The sequence below is a fragment of the Aquila chrysaetos genome, chromosome 6 (assembly GCF_900496995.4).
Source record: "Aquila chrysaetos chrysaetos chromosome 6, bAquChr1.4, whole genome shotgun sequence".
In the NCBI taxonomy this organism is placed as follows: Eukaryota; Metazoa; Chordata; class Aves; order Accipitriformes; family Accipitridae; genus Aquila; species Aquila chrysaetos.
The window spans coordinates 14,156,303-14,176,785 of NC_044009.1; the positions used below are offsets into that span (position 1 = coordinate 14,156,303).

At 36.4% G+C, this 20,483-nt stretch overlaps 1 protein-coding gene across 2 annotated transcripts in view; it reads right to left on the minus strand.

Moving 5' to 3' along the window:
• SPAG16 (sperm associated antigen 16) overlaps window positions 1-20,483 on the minus strand; it is a 420,853-nt gene that overhangs the window by 341,314 nt on the left and 59,056 nt on the right. For both annotated transcript variants that reach the window (XM_030018160.1, XM_041124471.1), the window contains exon 10: window positions 9,070-9,200. In XM_030018160.1, coding sequence (XP_029874020.1) covers window positions 9,070-9,200 — 131 coding nt within the window. The remainder of the gene's footprint in view (window positions 1-9,069; window positions 9,201-20,483) is intronic.

Below are 20,483 nucleotides of genomic sequence, written 5' to 3' on the forward strand. Positions count from 1 at the left end.
GTGCACCATAAAAGAACACAATATGACTTCAAATTATTACTGCTACGGTTTCAAGCTTCCCGTTAAAGTGATGGCCAATGCCTTCCCACAGGAGTAATCACTTGTGGCCAAAGTTGCAGACAAAGCTAATGAGAAATAAAAAGACTTCTTAAGACTATGATAGCCAAAAGCTTATAGAGAGGAACAGGAAGGAACATTTACCAGGGAAAAAGTGAGTGGGGAGAAGAGGCAAATGCGGAGCTAAGGGAACCATTTACTTCTCTTATTATTACCGTGTTAGGTAGAAAAAGCTACAAATGAGGTTGAAAGGGTCGTAGCCAGGAGCTGTGCATTCGTACCATTGCTGCAGCAAGCCCTCACAGAGCTTATCAAAGCGAGAGCCACACCGTTCTCACTGATTACTCACAGAGCTCACTTTTCCTCCTTATTAAACTGCATTACAGGGAGCTAAACCACATTTGACATTTTCCTATGAGTACTTCTTCCAAATAAACTGCATTAAAGCTGTTACAGAGACTGTACGATAATGAACAGACTGAAGTCCGTGAAATAATCTCTCCATTACAATATGGGCCTTAATGCAGAAAGAAATTAAGAACTTAATTTCTATAGGAAACAGTGATACTCTGAAATCAAAGGTTAAAGCACTGAACTGTGACTCAGAAGACATGAATTTAATTTCTGGATCTCCCACTTAGGTAATCTTGCAGAAGTTATTTCACATGAGGACAATACCGCCTCGCAGGGCTATTGGGGAGATAAGTGCGTGCGTGAGGTCTCAGCTAGCAGGATAGAGCCGTATGAGCACATAACACAGATATATATGCCTACTCTGTCTTCACTGCACATTAGATCTAAATTAAATCTGTGCTGCCCACTGCAGCCTGGCACTCTTTACTCCCTGACTCAGCTTTTGAGTTTCCCATGCTGGTGCTTGCTGCAGCTTAGGCTGCAGGCATCCTCATTTCTGAGAGCTGCTCGAGCCCAGGCTGCCTTGCACATATCTCATCCAGCTGTGCCTGAGATGGCACCAGACCTCTGGAGAAAGGACCTTGGTGCCAGTCTGTGTGCCTGACATCAGCCACACGTGCTTTCACAAGGACAGAGAGGCAGCTGGGGCAATAAGCCAGACAAAGCATATTCTTCCCGTCCCATTGTAGGTGGTGTTAGGTGTACCCACCACACTTTGGGACTTTAGGGTTGTCACTTGTTCTTTGGTGGGAGGATAAGAACTTCATTTATTTGCATTGTAAACACACCTTCATACTTCTCATCTAGGCCAGCAAAACGCCTTTTCAGTCATGGGGAAAAAAAGGCATAAATGAAAGCATTTATGAAAGGAAATTACTTGAATTTCCTATATTGTAAGGATAGATCTAACAAATTTATTATTAACATTAATTTAATGCTAAAATACTTGACAGGATGTATCACATAAAGCTAGCAGTTTAAAACACCACAAAAAAAACCTTGCTGCAAGTGAGCAGACTGATCTGTCCAGAGTGACCCAAGCAGAGTTGTTCTTGTTCCTCCCCACTGTCAGGAAGCTGCACTGGGTGACTCTTGTTAATTCTACATTTAACTGTCTCTTGCATTAGCTCCTTCAGACATATTCAAAAGTCGTTAAAATGGGGAGAGGGACAATAAAATAGGAGAAATAGGAATTTCTTTGCATATATACAAGGAGATAAGGATCAACCCAAGCTTCCACTCATATTTCTTCTACTTTTGAAAAAAGGCAGAATTTGAATACTTCAAAAGAGGCAGAACTGAGTATTTGAATATTTCAGCACACGCAAAAATCCAATCATGCAACCACACTGTCTACGCTTATTCAGCAGACACTAAAATTAATAGCACATACATCTAAAAGTATTATTAGATAGATATACATGTTCACATATGTGTTTATGTGCATTTCTATATATAATTAAATCATGGAATGCTTGAGGTTGGAAAGGACCTCTGGAGGTCATCTGGTCCAATGCCCCTGCTCAAGCAGGGCTACATAGAGCCAGTTGCTCAGGACCGTGTCCACATAGCTTTTCAGTATCTCCAAGGGTGGAGACTCCACGACCTCTCTGAGCAACTTGTGCCAGTGCTCGGTCACCCTCACAGTGAAAAAGCATTTCCTGATGTTCAGAGGGACCCTCCCACTTCAGTCTGTGCTCATTGCCTCTGGGCAGCACTGAAAAAAGCCCAGCTCCACCTTTTTGCACCCTTCCTTCAGACACTTGCACACATTAATTCATGAGATCTGCCCCCATGCCTTCTTTTCTCCAGGCTGAACAAGACCCAGCTCTCAGCCTTTCCTCATAGGAGAGATGCTCCAGTACTTTCTTCATCTTCATAGCCCTTTGTTGGACTCTCTCCAGTATGTCCATGTGTCTCTTGCACTGGGGAGCCCAGAACTGGACTCAGCACTCCGGGGGTGGCCTCACCAGTGCTGAGTAGAGGGGAAGGATCACCCCCCTTGATCTGCTGGAAACACTCCTAATGTAGCCCCAGATACCAGTCACCTTCTTCGCACAAGGGCCCCCAGGCCCTTTTCTGACAAGTTGCTTTCCACCTGGGCAGTCTCCACCATATACTAGTGCATGGGGTTGTTCCTCCCCAGGTGCAGGACTTCACAATTCTCCTTGTTGAACTTCAGGAAGTTCCTGTAGGCCCATTTCTCCAGCCTATTGAGATCCCTCTGGATGGCAGCATCACCCGCCAGTGTGTCACCTACTCCTCCCAGTCTGGTATCATCTGCAAACTTGCTGAGGGTACACTCTGCCCCATTGTCCAGATCATTAATTAAGAGCTTAAGCAGGACTGGACCCAGTACTGATCTCTGGCCTCCAGCTGGACTTGGTGTCACTGATCACCACCCTCTGTACCTGGCCATTCAGCCAGTTTTCAATCCACCTCACAGTCTGTAAATAAAAGTCATACCTACATAGTAGGGAACTGAGTATTTTTATATGCCGGTGAGACTCACTTTCTTCATCTTTGACCTCAGTGTTATACAAGTAATTTGAAGAAATAAAGCTTTGGGTTTTGAAGAACAATAACAGAAAAGGGATATTTGCAGTTCTAATAAAAAAGTAAGTTCCTTACATAGTAAGTCTTTGAAAGGTTCAATATTTTAAATTATTTGCTTACAGAATTACAAGGACATAAATTGGCTTTAATGGAATGTCTAACATCTGAAAAAAGGGCCTTCTCTCCTAAAGATATTTTTAGAAAGGTGCTCTTTGTCTCAGCCAAATTATATAAATGTTTTCAAAGGCCTAACATGAAAGATCCCATGCTGGGATGGTTAGTCCCAGGGAAATACAGACGCCTCAGGATTGCAGAGCAGTTTGATAAGAAAAACAAATTCCATTCTGGAGCTAAACCTTAGCTGTCAGAGATACAGCTTTGAAATCCACACTTTAAAAACACCCAAATTTCCTTTTAGCAGTCATGGACTTGAGTCTGAAGCATGCAATGGAAATGAGAATGAGTAAGATACAAAACAAAGTGAACAGAAAAAAACAGGTGGCTTCTGAATGACAGAAGTTGGAAGGCAGGGAGTGTCATACTGCCCCAGCAATGCATGCAAGACATGCTCCAAAAAGCTTCAAAATCTGCTAAGCTGGAGCTAAATTGATCAAAATGGCTACAGCATGAGAGATTAGGATATGCAGTAGCTACCTTGTATGTCATATTCCTTTAAAAACAGGTATAATTTCTGTAGGAAAACTAAGCAGCAGCTAATGTTGCTAATGCAAATCTCTAATTCACTGCGGCTACTCATGCAAGAAATCAGCACATGATGGCACAATTTAAAAGTTTTACTGTTAATGGAAAAATGTAGTTTAATACAAAAATATCTTTTCTAATGCCCTAAGGAGGCAAGAAGAAGGCTTAAATAATTAATAAGGATTTTCCTACCTCCCTGAATTTTTCTCCTTCGACAGGAAATTTCACCACATGAATTTTGGACTTTGAATCCTCTGTTTTCTAGTTTGTGTTATACAAGGACACAATATGATTCATATGACGGATCACCTCTTGGTAGATGGACCCTATTTTGCTTGGCATTGTTCAGACATGGAACAAAATGACATTACTTCACCACCTCTAAGACAACAGAGAGATGGAAACAAGTGGGCAGAGCACAGGAAAAAGGGTGACAACATTTGTCAGTATGACAGGCAGCAGTCTCAGCAAACCATCAGGATAAAGAAGTTCCTCATGTCAACACACACAAAGAATTCTCTTTCCTGCAAAGATTATTACTCTGTTTGCATGTGTATGTGCATCTGTGTGTACATATGTATTCATATGTTTAGAAGGAGAAGTAGTAGTAGAGGGGAAAGAGTACAGGGGTTTACAATAATTTCTGTGCAGTTTTACCTCCACAACTTTGCACAAGGCACCACAAGACTGTAACTTTAATTTCAATTTGTGAATAAGCCTCGTATAATCACTTACACAATTTTATGCTGCAAGTTAATTTGCATGGTTCCCAAGGAGATAAGTTTTTAAAAATCTTCTCTGGAATCCACTGATAAAAAATGGGGAAAACCAGTATTATAAGATATAATGATGAATTAGTCCCTATAGAAAAGTTATCTTTTACTAAGCCCATCAGGAAAGCCTAGATAATCACGAAACATTTTGTATGTGCTTTTCTTTATTATCTCCAGCTTCATATTCTTACTGCGCCTAGGCAGAGCATTTGCGATTCTCTATCTTTTTTCTTTTACAAAATATCAAACAAGGATAAAGGATTTGGGAACATCAGGTTACATGTAAACAAGAATTATATATGATACATTTTCTATTTATGCAGGTATACTTACTAGGTAAAGCATCCATTTAAAATATTAGCCCATATACTTTACAAATTCTACCCACAATCAAAAGTGGCATTTTTACAGCAATTACTATACATGATAAACATCAAATAAGCTTTGAATGGAGAATTGTAACCTCTGTGCATGAGGCATGGGAGGGAAGGAGGAGGACAAGATGACATCATCTTAAAAAATTAACAAAAAAGGGCAAGAAAAGGTGATAGAGCCTTCACTTCTCATTCTGCTTGAGTTAAGGGCTATTAAAAAAAAGCTCATAATTAAAGTGCAAATAGCCAGTATTTTCATCACAATGATTTTCTGATCTGAGATTTAAACAAGAGAAACAGAACCATTTTCTACCTACAAAATACATTAAATTATATGCTAAATATCGTATTGTAAATTACTGCTAACGTTCCAGCTGCATCTCAGATAAGCATCTCTCCAAAGCAATACATGTCATTTTCCTATTTTCCAACACTGTACTAACCATTAAAAATGCACTGAACAATGTTCACAACTTCCTTTTCCCAAGTGAAGACAATATAAACTGTGACAGATGTACTATTGCATATGGTGAGAGTAGAATTACCTTCCATAGAAAGCCATGCAAACCCCTTGGGGTTACATGAAAGATGCAGACAACAGGTGAGGAGAAAGTGAACAGTAAGCAAGTAAGATTGGGAAGATCATTTAGGCATTATAGATCCTACAGTGATTCTTGCAGGCAGAGTAAGATTTACCCGGATATTTACAAGGACACTGGAGAAATGTGAGCTTAATGCAGAAGAGGAATGCCTATGTGATGATTTGAAAAGTGGGAAACATTCAGCTTAGCAGAAAACAAACATGGTTTCCCAAGGGATTCCCCCCCCCCCCCCGCAAATACGAGTTTCAATGAATACTAATGAAGGTCTAAAGAACTAATCTACATCAGCTTTATAGCATGTAAAAACTGTGAATTTGGATTTGCAGGTTTGCTCCAATTTCTAGAGAAATGTAAAGGAACCTAGTAATATACACACACGAAGCAGATTCTGTTCTGTCTTTTTGATACACTGGTTCCAATGAGAAAAACCTAAATCATAAAAAGGCAAATTCGGTCTCCTAAGTCAATAGAAAGTTTTCTACCTATCCTATGGACTACAAGAAACAATTCTCATCTAGTGGATACTGATTTCCACCTTCTGTCTGTAAACCAAATAGACAATCATAATTACTATAAATACTTCTAGTGAAAGTTTAGAATTTCTTTAAATGGGCCGTTTTTATTTAATTCCCTATACAGAGAATTTAATCTAAGTCATTCTTCTCTGAAAAAGAATCTCGATTCATGCATTTAATAACCTCTCGGACTTCCAAGGAAAGCCAGATTCAGAACTGAATAGCTGCTGTGTCAAACTAAAAATTATAACCCAAGCTCTGTGTGCATTAGCTGTGTGCCTTGAGATTGGATTCCATAGCATCTAATGAGGAATGTGCTCCATTTGAAGCTCTTCCCAAAAAACAGAGTATTAGTAACTTCTCTCCTCTCTTTGAATTCTTAACCACCTGCAGCCAACAGGGTACTAAAAGTGACCCTTTCTTCAACACAGAGATCTGTTTTCTTGAAACACATGGGAACCTCAGTACTTCTGAGTCTGTTATTACTCTGTTAAATTTGCTTGAAATTGGGCAGGGTGTTAAAAAAAAAATACTGTGGGTCATGCTGTCAAAAAAAAGGCCTACCTTTAGCAAACCAGGTGACAATATAGCCTTTAGCATTAACAAGAGAAACAAAAGACAGTCTGTCTTCTCAATCACTTAAAAAGATTGATTTTAAGTAGAGGTATTCAGATAGGAAAAACTCTTTGTTAATTGAAATGACTGTAAATTTTAAATGTTTTTTTCAGACACGGTTCAACATGTAGCAACTATGATCCACCATGTACACGAAGAGATTATTAAGCAAATGAAAAGTTCAATTACGTTGTTTACATTTTTTCAAGAACACTTTAAAATTCTTCTTTTGTTCTTTACGTGCTTTTATATTTTTACATTTTTTAAATAAGCATTTCATTTAATTTCAGAGCACTATCCCAGGCTCTCATTTTCTTTAAAGCATTACCTTTACATGAAAGTCAACATCATATTGCCAGTATATGAAATTATATACACATCCTCACTGGTTTTTTTTTATTTAGTTGCTGTTTCTCCAAGCAAGTTCTAAAGTGTTTCCAAATAAGTTTAAAGACATCCAATTTAATTTTATTCCAGTAAATTGCTTTCTCAAGTGGCATTGTATCCTTAAGGTGTGATATCTAGTCATTAGCTGTAGAAAATACTTAGAATTCCCCAGCACATAAGACTATCTCTTCTAGCAATAACTAGAAGCACTGGATATAAGGATCTAGAATAATGCTTTCAGTCAGATATAAAAACATAATTCAAGAAAGATAAGGAAAACAAGGAATAGTCTTACATGAACATGTTTGATATTTATCTGTTATTGTTCAACTATAAGATAATGGAAAAATTTAAGTAGAGATGTGCTTTCTTGACTAGCCTATGAGCTTTTACTATTTTCAATTACATATTACATATTTTAATGTTCACAAGTAGTTTGCAACACCATTCAAAAGTAATCTGCAACTCAAACCCGGCTCCCTACTACAGGTAAAGGCAAACTTTTAACAAGGCAAACAGTAACATGAAAATTATTACTTTAGACTTGCCCGCCTGTAATGCAATGTAAATCTTATGATGATGTACCCCGTAAAGGTTACGTTTTGATCATTGTTCCACCCCATTCACTGAAAATCTTGCCAACTGTGGAAGTGTCTTCCTCCTCCTCCAGACTGATTTTTCTTTTTTTTTTTTTTTTTAAAAAAAAAAAAAAACAACAAAAAAAAAACAAACAAAAAACCAAACCCACACACCATTCTTGCACCTAGTGTTCTTCAGATAAGCCCAATAACTCACTAATATTTTGGGTGGATTTACTACAGCCTCCTCAGAGTAGCAGCACAGAGACACCAGCTGCAAGCTTTCTTTCCTGATCAGACCAATATGACTATACAATACAGGAGAAAATTATTCAAAATATCGCCTTACGATTACAGGTTAGGGATTAGCCAGACAGAAAACCAGAACCCGAGCATCTGAGAGACTAAGCAGAAGCCTGCCCAGCTAGGCCAAAACTCAAAGCAGTACGGTGGATATTTATTACAAAATATGGGCAGCCACCTAAAGAAAGTATCTGTGACCTTTGCATTGTAATTATTAAATCTGTAAACATTGTTTCCATTTTCACAGACAACATTTACCTTAGACCCACATCAGTATGTTCTGATTTGTGTCACTGCTTTCCTTGGCTATGATTTTGTGTACTATTTATATGGTGTACTACTCTATTTCTTCACAATACTGATTTTTTTCAACAAGTCAGTCAATCTCTTAATCCACAAGAGAATTACATTGCCCAAGTTTTTGGCTGTTTAAAACATAACTACATTGGATTATGTTTCTTGGATGCAACAAGAAATTAAGCTTCTAAAATTAAGTGTAGGAATACAGTTTTTCTTTAGGGAGATACCTTCGGAAGTAATCTACTAGCAGTCTGAGTGCAGTAAGAACAGCATCAAGCTACATAAAGTTTACCTGAATGACAAAAATATTAATTATTCTTAAAATTTATTTAAAAATATATTCATACCTAGACAATGTGTCAGAATTGTCTGAACTTTGCTACTAGCTCTAACTTTTTTTTTTTTCATATTTTTATGTTTATTCTTCCTCAGCTGCAGCTAGCAAGCCCTGAAATGTCATTGCTTACAGGCTATTTGCACACTCAAGCTAATCTAAATTTAAACTCTTCTGATTTTTGACCCAAGGGAATAAACTGCAATCAAATACACATTACAAAAATATTCAGCATTATAATTCGGTTTCCTGGAACCTGAGTTTATAGTCATCTCTGGTTCCCATTTCTATAACTACTAACCAAATCCCACCCTTCTTACATAAAAGATGAATCTCAATCTGTAAACAGTTCTGCCCAGGTGTTTTACTGTATTTACGCTCCCACTAAATTTCATGATTATTTTTTCTACTTTCACATTCTTCAGACAGAATGTCCCCAGATTGCTGCCAGTAGTTTTTCAGAAATTTACTTAAAACAAATGCTTCTCAATGACCTGTTGAAAAATAAAACTCAACATGTATATAACAATAAAATTAATGTACTGTTAATTGTTCCTACCAGTTCACTGCTAAGTCATGCACTTTTAAAATGTTGCTCAGTTTATACTCTCCAGATTTCAGGGGTTGAATATATTCTGTAGCATGCACAAGGTATGGGTTCACTTGAGTATCAACAGGGAACTCTGAATCCTGGAGAAAAAATAAAATTATTAATTCTCAGAAATGCTGTGTAAATTCCTACAATGTACTACTACTTATGTTACTATTTTTAAAACACAATTTTGTCTTATTTTTCCACTCTATTTTTCTCCTCTGCTCAATTTTCACCAATTTTTTAAATCACTGTTGTCCTGATTTTATTAATTTTGATATGTATTGTTAAAGCTGAGTGCGGGCATAACTGAAAGACTGGGGTCTCTAGTGAACAACTGAATACTATGAGAATTATTAGTTTGTTCTTCTAAAATTATATTACTAAGAGTTAACTTCTGGACAGTTATATTAATATAGCATTGCTCTAGAAAGAGATCAACCATCAATACTAATCATTACCTGCAACCAAATATAAATTCACCGTTTATGCCAGCAAAACCCCTTCTTCCCCCAAAACAGACATCCCCCGCCTCCCCCCCCCCCCCCCCCCCCCCCCCCCCATAGTTCAACATAACAGCAATGGGAAAGAAGCAACTCCACACTGTGGATATGGTGAGATCAAGCAAAAAATGGCAAATAAAATGCTGCTGTCATTTATACTCATAACAAAGTTTGTGTAACGATGTGGGTGTAAGTGACAAAAACTTGGCCTGACACTTTTAGTGTTAATGTCATTTATGTACCTGCTACTGGAAGAAGATACAATGTTTAAAAACAAAGGCTGTTAAATTGTTAGTATAAAATCCCCTATATAAAATTCAGGAGAATCTCTGGTTTTAGTAAGTATTTTGTGAAGGACAGTCAAAATTCAGGTAAATGTATTATTTTTCCTTAAAAAGAAAAAAAATGTTTTAGAATTGTTTAACAGTAAGTTTAAAACTACCAATTTAAGATGCAGTGATCTACCCTGCAACAGATCATCTCGTGATTAAAAGAAGTTAACTTCTAGAATCCTTTCAATTTCATCAACTGGCAGCTGGAAAGCTCCTCAATTTGGAATGAAAGAACTACTCTCATTGTCCAAATCACTCCATTTATATTTTATTTCCTTCTTTTTATTTTTCTTATGCGTACCTCCCATACTTCAGATGAAAAGAATGAAGTTCAGTCCTACTGAGCTGAACTGCTCAGCACAGCGTGGTCTGTGGTGTAATCACCGATTTATCAGCTAAGTGAAACAGTATCCACTGTGATTATAAATGAAAAAAAATCATACAAACACAAAGAGAGGAGGGCTGTGTATGCACATATAAACAATACAATGGAGAGCAGCTATAAGTAAATAACCTGTTTTCTCCTTTGACTTCAAATACATATATATAGATCTAGACTGTGAGTAACTCCAGACAGTATTTCCCAAGGATCACCATTACTTGGATAAGAAGATCTTTGTCCCTACTTGAATAAAGACTGAAGGACCAGTTTCACACATGCCACATAATCCCCAATAAATTCACCAACACAGTAACACTTGTTGAAGAGGGAACTGGAGCTCCAGGCTGCAGTTCAGAGGACACATTTTCCAAGTCAGCTGCTGATGCTGTTTAACAGCATTGACTACACCAGCAGGCGCTTCCAGATTTGCAGCTTTTTAACAGCCTCTCCAAAGCAGCAACCGAGGGAGACAGCATCTGCCTCTGTAAAATGCAGTTACAGACCTGAAGCAAAGTCCTTTCTTCAAGGCTCTTGTTCGCTCATCATAAAAGGACAAAGACAGACCTAACATTCGGGAGGTCTCAGTCCTGGAAGTCTGTGGCTTCAAGAACAAACAGGAAAGCTAATTTTGTAATTCAGATGAAACTATTTATACATTACACATCAATTTAGAATGAACTCTGAAGATAACTCAATCTACATGGAATAGGACATCTTAAGAGTATGCTATACAGAATTCTCTCATTTGGTAGACGTGACAATCATCAAGAAAAACATCCTCATCATCAGATAATGGAAGGCAAAATCATACGTTGATTGAAGTGGATTGCTCAGCAAAGATTCATGGGTAACATGCTTAAGATCCATGGCAGGACTGGATTCCCAAAAGGTCCAAATCCTTCAGATGCATATAGTGAGCAGACAGGAGAATACAAAAATACTTAACACCAACAGAATACTAAGATACCCTGAGCTGTTAGCCCAGTTTTCTTCAGCTCCAGCAGTTAACCTAGAGGGATAGGAACCACGGAATTATTGCTGGACTGCACCAGCTCAGGAGCAGAAAATCTGGTCCCCTGGACACAGCAGAGACATTCTTGCTATTAATCAAGAACCTTACTGTAGACTTGATATTCGGCATGCATGCTATCAGATAGAGGGGGCTGAGGTTTCCACAATAAACCTTCTCAAACTGACCTCAAGTCAGACATGAGCAGACTTGAGTTTTCAGGCTCTTCACCAAAAAGAATAGAGATTTGCTGGAGCCAGACCTGGCTTTACCAGGTACAGGGGCAGAAGGGTTTGCAGCATAAGAAGGATTCGGGATAGAAGGAAACAAACACATCAGCTTTCCCAGAGAGGGAACTAGGAAATTATTCTGCATAGAATAAAAAAACTGGCTGTGAATTACAGAGAATAGCTCTTCGTACTGCCATACAAGTCAAAGAAAAAGAATTTCAGATAGCTATTTGGACATCATCAACTGCACTTACTTACAATCAGCTTGAAATAACTGTCCAGGTTTTTAGGCAGGTAAATGGCGTACAATGGTATTCAAAACTCATGACTTCAAAAATATGATCTCCACTGAAGAGAGTTGATATTGCTTCTTGCTACAGAATATTTTCTTTTTTGTCAGTATCTGCATGTGAGGGTATTAAATACATTTGAGCATCAAGTTATTATTAATGGTTAACCATGTGCTTTAAAATAATGAATGAATTCTCCAGACCAAAAGAAAAACATGTTACTATGGAACTGGGTGATAGAGCTAAACTGACAGAATTAAATGCACGTATTTTTAGTATTAGACACAGAGTTTCTGACCTATGGCACATCACTGTAGAGTCCGATCAGAAGGAGGTCATAGTCTGAGGTCACAACTATACAGTCCACTTGATCTCACCTGTGCACAGTTGACATGTCCCAAAAAGGGGATTATACAAGTATGATCAAGTAGTATTAAGTTGAGAATATCTGTGAGCCTGTGCTGGCTTTACAGTCTGCTCCAGTGACATTCTTAGAAAAGCTGAAAAAGCTCTCTTGTAAGTTCCAAGAGTGAACTACATTTGCCTAGTACAATGTGGTAGAAGGTACCAGTTTAGGTGGTATTAACAATGATCTACTTTGACCTGAGACTTCAGAAGCCGAGGACAAGGACAGAAATCTTCCAGGTACACCAGGCAGTGAAGAGCAGCTGTATCACAACACGGGGCTGAATTGTAGACAAAGAAGCTTCAATGGTTGCAAGAAGCCTCAAGGAAAAAACTGGATAAGATAAATGGCATACTACTGACATAAAACACTGGACTAGAACTGGGAATGAAGGTTTATATCAGCCTCCCTCTGTGAGATTACTGACATGGGCTATTTTCCAATTTTCCTACTACTATTCTTTCTATAGTACTCTATTCTATATAGTATCTATTCTTTTCCTACTACTATACTTTCCTAGTACCACTATGTTCCAGGAAGGTGAGCTCTATGACTTGCATCGAGAGGCAGATCTTCTGTATTCTTCAAAAGACTTTTCTTGCAAGTATAATGCTGATAAAAAGCCAAAATACATACACACGTATAGTTAAACTCTAGCCTCATTTTCGATCAGTGTGGTATAAGTTATTTTCTAAGAATAGTCAGCAGACTAGGAGATTTATTACTAACTCTAATTAACCAAGCTAAATGGCTTTATTAAAAATAGATTGTCATTAAAGAATGTAAGGAGGGTAACTGCACACAATATATTTTAAGGACTACACTAGTCATTACAAAACCACTTACAAAGACTATACAGTTTTCTGAAGACTTAGCTGATCATTCACGTTTGCAACATTTTCAGGACATCCTGCTGTGAGAAGCTTTAAAGGAAAGACTGAAATTACCATACTCTTTAAAATGCCCATCAACCACTAAGATTAAGAATGGAATAAAATCAATGTATTTTAATCTGAAAATGTACACACACAGCAGGGATAACCACTAACTTTTTTTTAGAATTTGTTTGCACTTAACTTGATGGTAGCCATCCTGTTAATTTGTAGGAATGAGCATACAGCAAATTTCAGGACTACAGACTATCAAAAGAATACCATTTTTTCTCCCATTTCAGAAGCTTTCTACACTGCGTGTTCTATAAGGATGCTATTAACCTGAGTCAAACTTTTTAAATGATTATGAAAATAATTAAGCTAGTGACTTAATGATCAGTGCAAGCCCATCTATTACAGACCCAAGACCTGGAAGACATTTTCAGTGGATTGCGGCTTCAATCACATAAATAGCCTAACAAACCTACTCCAAAATCTAGTTTTGAATTATTATTTTTTTTTTTAATTTGATTATAAAAAAAGTAAGACTGGATCTGACAGAAGTTGCAGATGCTCACTGCTAAGTTTTGTTCCATCTAAACCATATTTAGGTTTCCTCTTTGAAGCTAAGAAGTTACATACAGAGTTTTGTTTGCAGAAAAACTTCTCAATATTTTTATCCTATACAATTATTTTGTAAGCTTTTATAGATATGCAAAACTTTAGCTTCAAACTGCCTTAATGATGCTCAGAAATCACATTCCCAGAACACTAGACTCAATTTCCATGGAATGGTAGGGCCTTAGAATGGTGACTGGCATAGGACATTGGTCTTATCTTTCTTCTCTGACCAGAGAGGAAGAGAGAATCCAGGAATCACGGGGAGCAGATGATCAAAATCATCCCTTGTTGTCTTAACTCAGGTATTAGCAAGATATATAGATCTTGTACTAAGGTGCTAACTAAACATCTATGTCTTGAACTAGCCATTTCACATAGATTAGCCATCTGTCTAAATACAGTTTTCTATATTTCCACTTACTTATGCATACTTAGGGGTGTACTAAGAAGCAAAGAGGAGCCTAGAAAGAAAATTAACCTCAAAGAAACACTTAAATTCTTAAAATTCTATTTGAAAATTGTGGATGATAATTGTTAACAGATTTAAAAATTCTTCTTATCTCACAGATAAGAACAGTTTTGGAGAGAAAGGTTAACTATGTGGGGAAAAAATCTAAACAAAATCAGAAGCATTGAGAATTAGGAAATAAATATGTAAAGTACAAATAAGTAAAGATTAAAGATTACTTCAATCTTGCATTGTTATTCCTGGAAGGAATGTTTGTGGCTAAAGTTACACATTTTTATAGAAATACATGTCAAGTTCTGATTATGTTACAGCCATAATATTCCTGCAGATCTCTGGAGCTAGTTTCAAGAAAAATCCATGCATTTTCCAAACTTAGGAGTGATTAAAATGAGTCTGCAGTATTTACTATATACATACAAAAGAGCAAAGAGTTTAACTAAAAGTGAGCATAGTCCCAATATGTGAATCCATGCAAATCTTAGAAGCTTTATGTGCTCCTTGTCTTACAAAGTTTTAGCTTTCAAGAATTTCAAATTTGAACAACTACAATTATAACATTAAAAAAAGCTTACAATCAACATGCCTTTTGTAAACTGTGTCTTATTCACTTTCTGGAACAAAAAAAATTACTAAATGTAACCAGACTTACTCATTTCAGAGTGAAACCATACTAGGAAAGCCTAAGCATTCTGAAAAGAAGTGACTGAAAGTCTTGCATTTTTCAGTAGAAAAAAACCAGATACTACTTCAGGAGATGCTGCTGTAAATTGTTGCTGTAAAATTCACAAATATAGTCCAAAGAAGAGGATAATATAAAAATACTAGTATTTCTACCATTCCTTACTGAATATCTGAAGTATTTCTGAAATTGTCATTTTTACCTCCTTTGCTGTGATAATCCTTTATTTTTCTAGAACATGAGATTCAGCCTCAGTTGTTGAGATAATTCATACCTATGGTTCATACTTCAGGTTCTGAATGGCATGAACAGTGGTATCACTTGTCATGGCCAAGTGAAATGCTGATTCCAGGAGCTCCCCAGTACACACCAGGTAGAAGCCACAGTTTAAACATATCAAGTCTGTTGCTGAGTTGATTTCCTGCCCGAGAGAGCTACCAAGGAGTTTAGAAGCAATACCAGCTTAAGGTGTTCTCTCACAGCATTTCCAAAATATATTATTACTGTATTGATTTATCAAAGCTTCATTGGAACTTCAATTTATGTGAGGCATGTAGGTTCTGAGCTCCTCTAAAGGAACACAAACAAGCTACCTATGAAATAGGTCAATCTAGATTCCACTCCCCACCCCGATACAAATATTTGTCACTGTGAAACAAATGTGGTATCTTTATCCTACAAACTTCCTACAATAAAAATGCTCAAGAATGCTAATATGAAGATGCTTACCTCCCCCAAAAGGATTTTGGCAATGAAGTGTCATTATTTAATCCTTATTCTATTATTTTCAATTGCTAAATAGTAAGGAACAGAGAATCCATTACACAAGTTGAGATCTTGCATAACAAGGCTTTGTGAAACGTATTTATTTCAAACATTGTTTACAAAGCCTGATGCAACTTTAGCATCAGCAACGGTAATGTGCATGCCAAAATTCAAAAACCACAGGTACTGAGTGCTAAGGAGCCAAAGCAATATTATCGTTTTGTTCACTCTTGTATCTGCAATGTACCACACATTTGTACTATGACGAACTTGAGAAGCTGTTAAGCTTTCTTACATCAGTATAAAAGAGAAAGTAATGCATTTCCTGTCTGTGAAATTAAACATCCTATTATTTATCATCAAAGGCAAGGAAGATTACATTCAAAATAGTGTCCTAGAAAGAATCTCTGTGAACCATAACCATTCTGAATGCATGTCTTCAGTCACTGACAATGGTGAAAGCAAATAGTGCAGTGTATCTGCCCAAACTGTCATTCAGAAACTACACTATCATGATCTAAAGTTACAGGTGTAACAGACTGTCAGCCACTCATAAGAAGTTAGCCATGGCCCTTAGTCCATTTACATGTAGTATTTCTATGGCCCTCAAAAATATTAGCAGAAGGGAGTAAGCATCATTATTTCCATTTGTTCTATAGGCACAGGGAAGACATCCAAATGGTAGATCCTTGGCAAAGGTAATAATGCAAACCTGTCTACACCCCCAAGTAATAAAAGGATCTATTGCTGATTCTTATGATTTACCTATAGAGCCCTATAGAAATCAGGATTGCATGAACTCATAAAAGCATTCACTGCCCTAAGACCTCATGGGTTCATACACAAAAACAAACCACAAGAGGAATGGCTTTTTTTTTTAAGAACCTGAACCATATGAGGATTTAGTGATTTACCCCAGATCAAGATGAAATTCTCTAGGAGAGCTTGAAAACCAAACTCATATCTTCAGAGTCTCAAACCATTACTTAATTCTCCCTAATAAGATACAAATCTTGTCTTGATGGAAATCGTTATGCAATTATGACAATTTACCCTTAAAAGCTCTTAGAAATCTTTTTCTTTCCTGTCCTGAATTTTTACAGTAGACTGCCTTTTTGCTTCTGATAGCAGGGCTCTTTAGAGCAAGTCTACAGCTTTCGTTTTTCCTTGAGGAAGACGCAAGAGACTCATTTGTCAAAGCATGCAGAAAGCAATGAATAGATAAGTGGAACAGATCTAAATCATCCCACAGCTGAGAAAGATGTAGTATAGTTTAATACAAAACAAAACATCCAGATCAGTTTATCTAAATCACATCTTGGCCTTGTCTATATCATTATTACACATAGTTCTAAGTTTCTCCTTACTCAGATGTTAAAAATTGAAGTCAAAAAGAACTAGCTTCACTATGCAATTGCAAGCAAGATCAAGCCTTATTACTTTATTTCTAAAAGAAAATGCAAGCTTAACTGAGGCAAAGATCATCAGAATAATTTGGTGATTCAAAGTCATTCAGTGAGGGAGGAGGAGCAATCTTCCCCCCCCCCCCCCAAAAAAAAATTGATGACTATCATTATCAGTATTTCCAGTCTGAAAATTATCAAGGTCATTCTAAGACCGCAGTCAAGACATGCACAAGGGGCACAATCATAGTTACACATGCTGGTGTATCCATACATTTAATTTAAAAAGCAAATACTAGATATTTTGTTCAGAAGTGAGAACAAAGTAATGAAAATGGAATTCTTCTTAGGGCATAGCTACTGTCTATTTCCAGGATTCAGCAAGATACCCTGACTTATATCAGTAAATATTTTCAAGGAAATATTCTGTTCTTGATTCTCACCCAAAAATCAGGATTATCTCTGCTTTTCTGTACTTGGAAAAGCACTGCACTAGTCACTGGTAGCTGCACTTATATACCATTGAAATCACCTTTTTACTCAAAGTTAGAGAGATAGGGAAAAAAATGAGTTTTAATAATCGATTGTTTAATTTTCCTGAAAAATCTGTTATGTTTATATTATGGATGATATATTTTGTATTTTTTCTTTTCTTTTAGATTAAACAAACTTTAATATATTGAAATTTCTGTATTTTAGTTCTTAAATATCAAAGCAGTCCCATGGAAATCAATTGTCCTACTCAGAAACTCCTTATTAAATATATAATTTTCACAACAGGACTTTAGTTTTACATTGTATCTCAGTTTTTGTCCAAACTATCACAGCTTTCAAAACAATCTAAGGATTACTAAGAACCCATACATTCAAGTAGTGGGAAATAAACAAAAGACATTTTAAAAATACAAATATATAAATAAGAATGAAAATAGTCTTGGCTGTAATTGCTCACAATGAATGAATCTTAGTCATCAGACTATCAAAAATAAAGTATATCAAATAAGCTAGAACATTTAAAAAAGCAAACTACAGTATGAGATTTTCAAAGCCCATTTTACTTTTCCTCCACTTTTCATTTTTACAAGACTCAGACAATTCCTGAGGAAAGATGTGAATAACCATCACTATTAAGATAACATAAGACACCACTTAAAATTATTTTAAGGTTCAGAGTAAGTTAAGAGAGATTCAAATCTGTTCCTGTTTCCCTCTTTCCCATGATGAAAATACTGATACTCTTAACTCTGTTCTCCAAGTAGCTTAGTTTTGGTGCAATGGAGATAAGTGGCTTCAAAAGGAACCAAATACTAAGCAGGAAACTATTGAATTAGTATTAAGTGATTTGCTGCAAGAGTGACAGAAAATTAATATAAAATACAGTAGCCGAGCATTACTTTATCTTCTTTTTCATGTTTTCTGTAATACAAGGAATAAGGTATCCTCTTCTAGCAGAGTATGAAAGAAACGAAGAAATTTAGTGCATCCACTGAACAGAATGCCATCAGCAAAATATTCAGTAGCCAATGCTGTCTGATTCTTAATGCTGAAACAACTCAATTCCAAAATTTTCCAGTGTCTATAGTAACTACTACAACACACTTGCACTTTATTTTACTATTTTAATCATGACCACAATTATTGTATAAACATCTGAAATGTAAGGAGAGGAAGTTGAAAGAAATAGCAGGAGAGCATAGTAAAACTTTTATTGCATACTACATCTTGCTTGGCTTGCTAATAAAAAACATTAAAATCACCTACAAAGGTTGTGGCCACATAAATCCTCCTCATTCAGTTTATAACCCCGACAATTTTTCCTTTTTTTTAATAAAATAAACATGAAGATAATATGTAATAGGTAGTAAAAGTCACATTAATTAAAAAAGCAGTGGTAAAACTGTTCTGTCTTCATATTCAGGGCTAGTGTATTCATGCAGCTCTTCAGACAGTTTGTGAACTGGTGCTAACAGTAAATTTAAACTTGAAACTGCTCCTGACAATGTCAGTTTCAAGGATCTGCCAAATCAATTCTTCCTACAGCCGCTGCCTATGCAGTAAAGAAACTAGAAAGCACCACTGCTATAAATGTATAACTATACCACAGACACTTGATACCTTTTTGACTAGACCTCTTATTAGCACCCATTGATAAATTTACAGAAATTATTTTCTACTATAAAAAGGAGAAACTTGAAGATCGAAAGCTGCTGCACTTCGCTAGTGTTTTGTTTCTTTTATGGTGGTTATTAAAACCATATTTTTCAATGATTAATAATCTGAGAGATTTGAAGAATAAGAGGAAGCTAACAATTATAAAAAGATCCATCACTGATATGTAACTTTCTTCCAATTTTTAGCACTACAGCTTGTTTAACTTTTATTGCCACTATTTCAGAAAGTAATGGTATAAAAGGAAAAAACTTACTCTATGCAAAACATACTGCCCAACCCTACAGAAATAAACCAACTGTAATATTTTAGCTTCTGCTAAAACTTAAAAACTTCTCAGCAAATACCCAAGTAAAACACATTTCTCAGTTTAAAGCAGTATGATTGTTGATGATGCTGGATAAACACGCCACTCAAATGTGGGGACTATAACATAATTTGTACACTATAGACAAATGCCCAATGAGTTGCACAGTTGCTTAGAGGACTGAGAGCTTAGAGTCTCAGGACCAAGAGCCAAGAACCAGAGAAAGGCTCCTTGAGCTTGCTCAAGACTGACCATAGAACGATTAGTAGATTTAAGATGCTCTTCACCCGCACTGAATGGAAAACAAATACTTAAGCTTTATAAAGATGAACAGATTTTTTTTCTAGAGAAGGAACAGTCTTCAAAATAAACTATTCATTGAAGACCTGTTCTATCTTAGAAAGCATATCTATGCTGTGTGGAAATACTACATGCAGCTTCTTGCATCACTTCTACCACCCCAGTTACCTCATCAAATGTATTTTTAACACCTTCTTTTCATTAAGCTAGTCTGTTACAAGATATAGCATGACCAACAATCTCTGTTGAGCCAAGAAGGTGAGGAGTCACGGTGAAATTATTCTAGTACACGAATGTACTAATAATTCTGAGTGCTAAGTTCAGTTACAGTCTAAATAAAGTGATATAATGATCATCCAACTTTTAATTTACTACTCCTTGATGGTGGGAACTTAACTTAATACATGCAATTAAAATTAATTTCTTAATTTAAAATTATGCAATTCAATATTACAACTCTAAGATACAAAGTCTATATAGGTACTGATATGCCAGGATTTTAAATATCTGCTTCTAATTACCATTAACAGGAATTATGAATGTAAAATCATCACTCATGAAAGAATGAATTCAGTATTATTTTACTGGTAGCAATTCTGAATGTGTTGACCTGATTCTTGTCATCACAGCATCACCACATCATA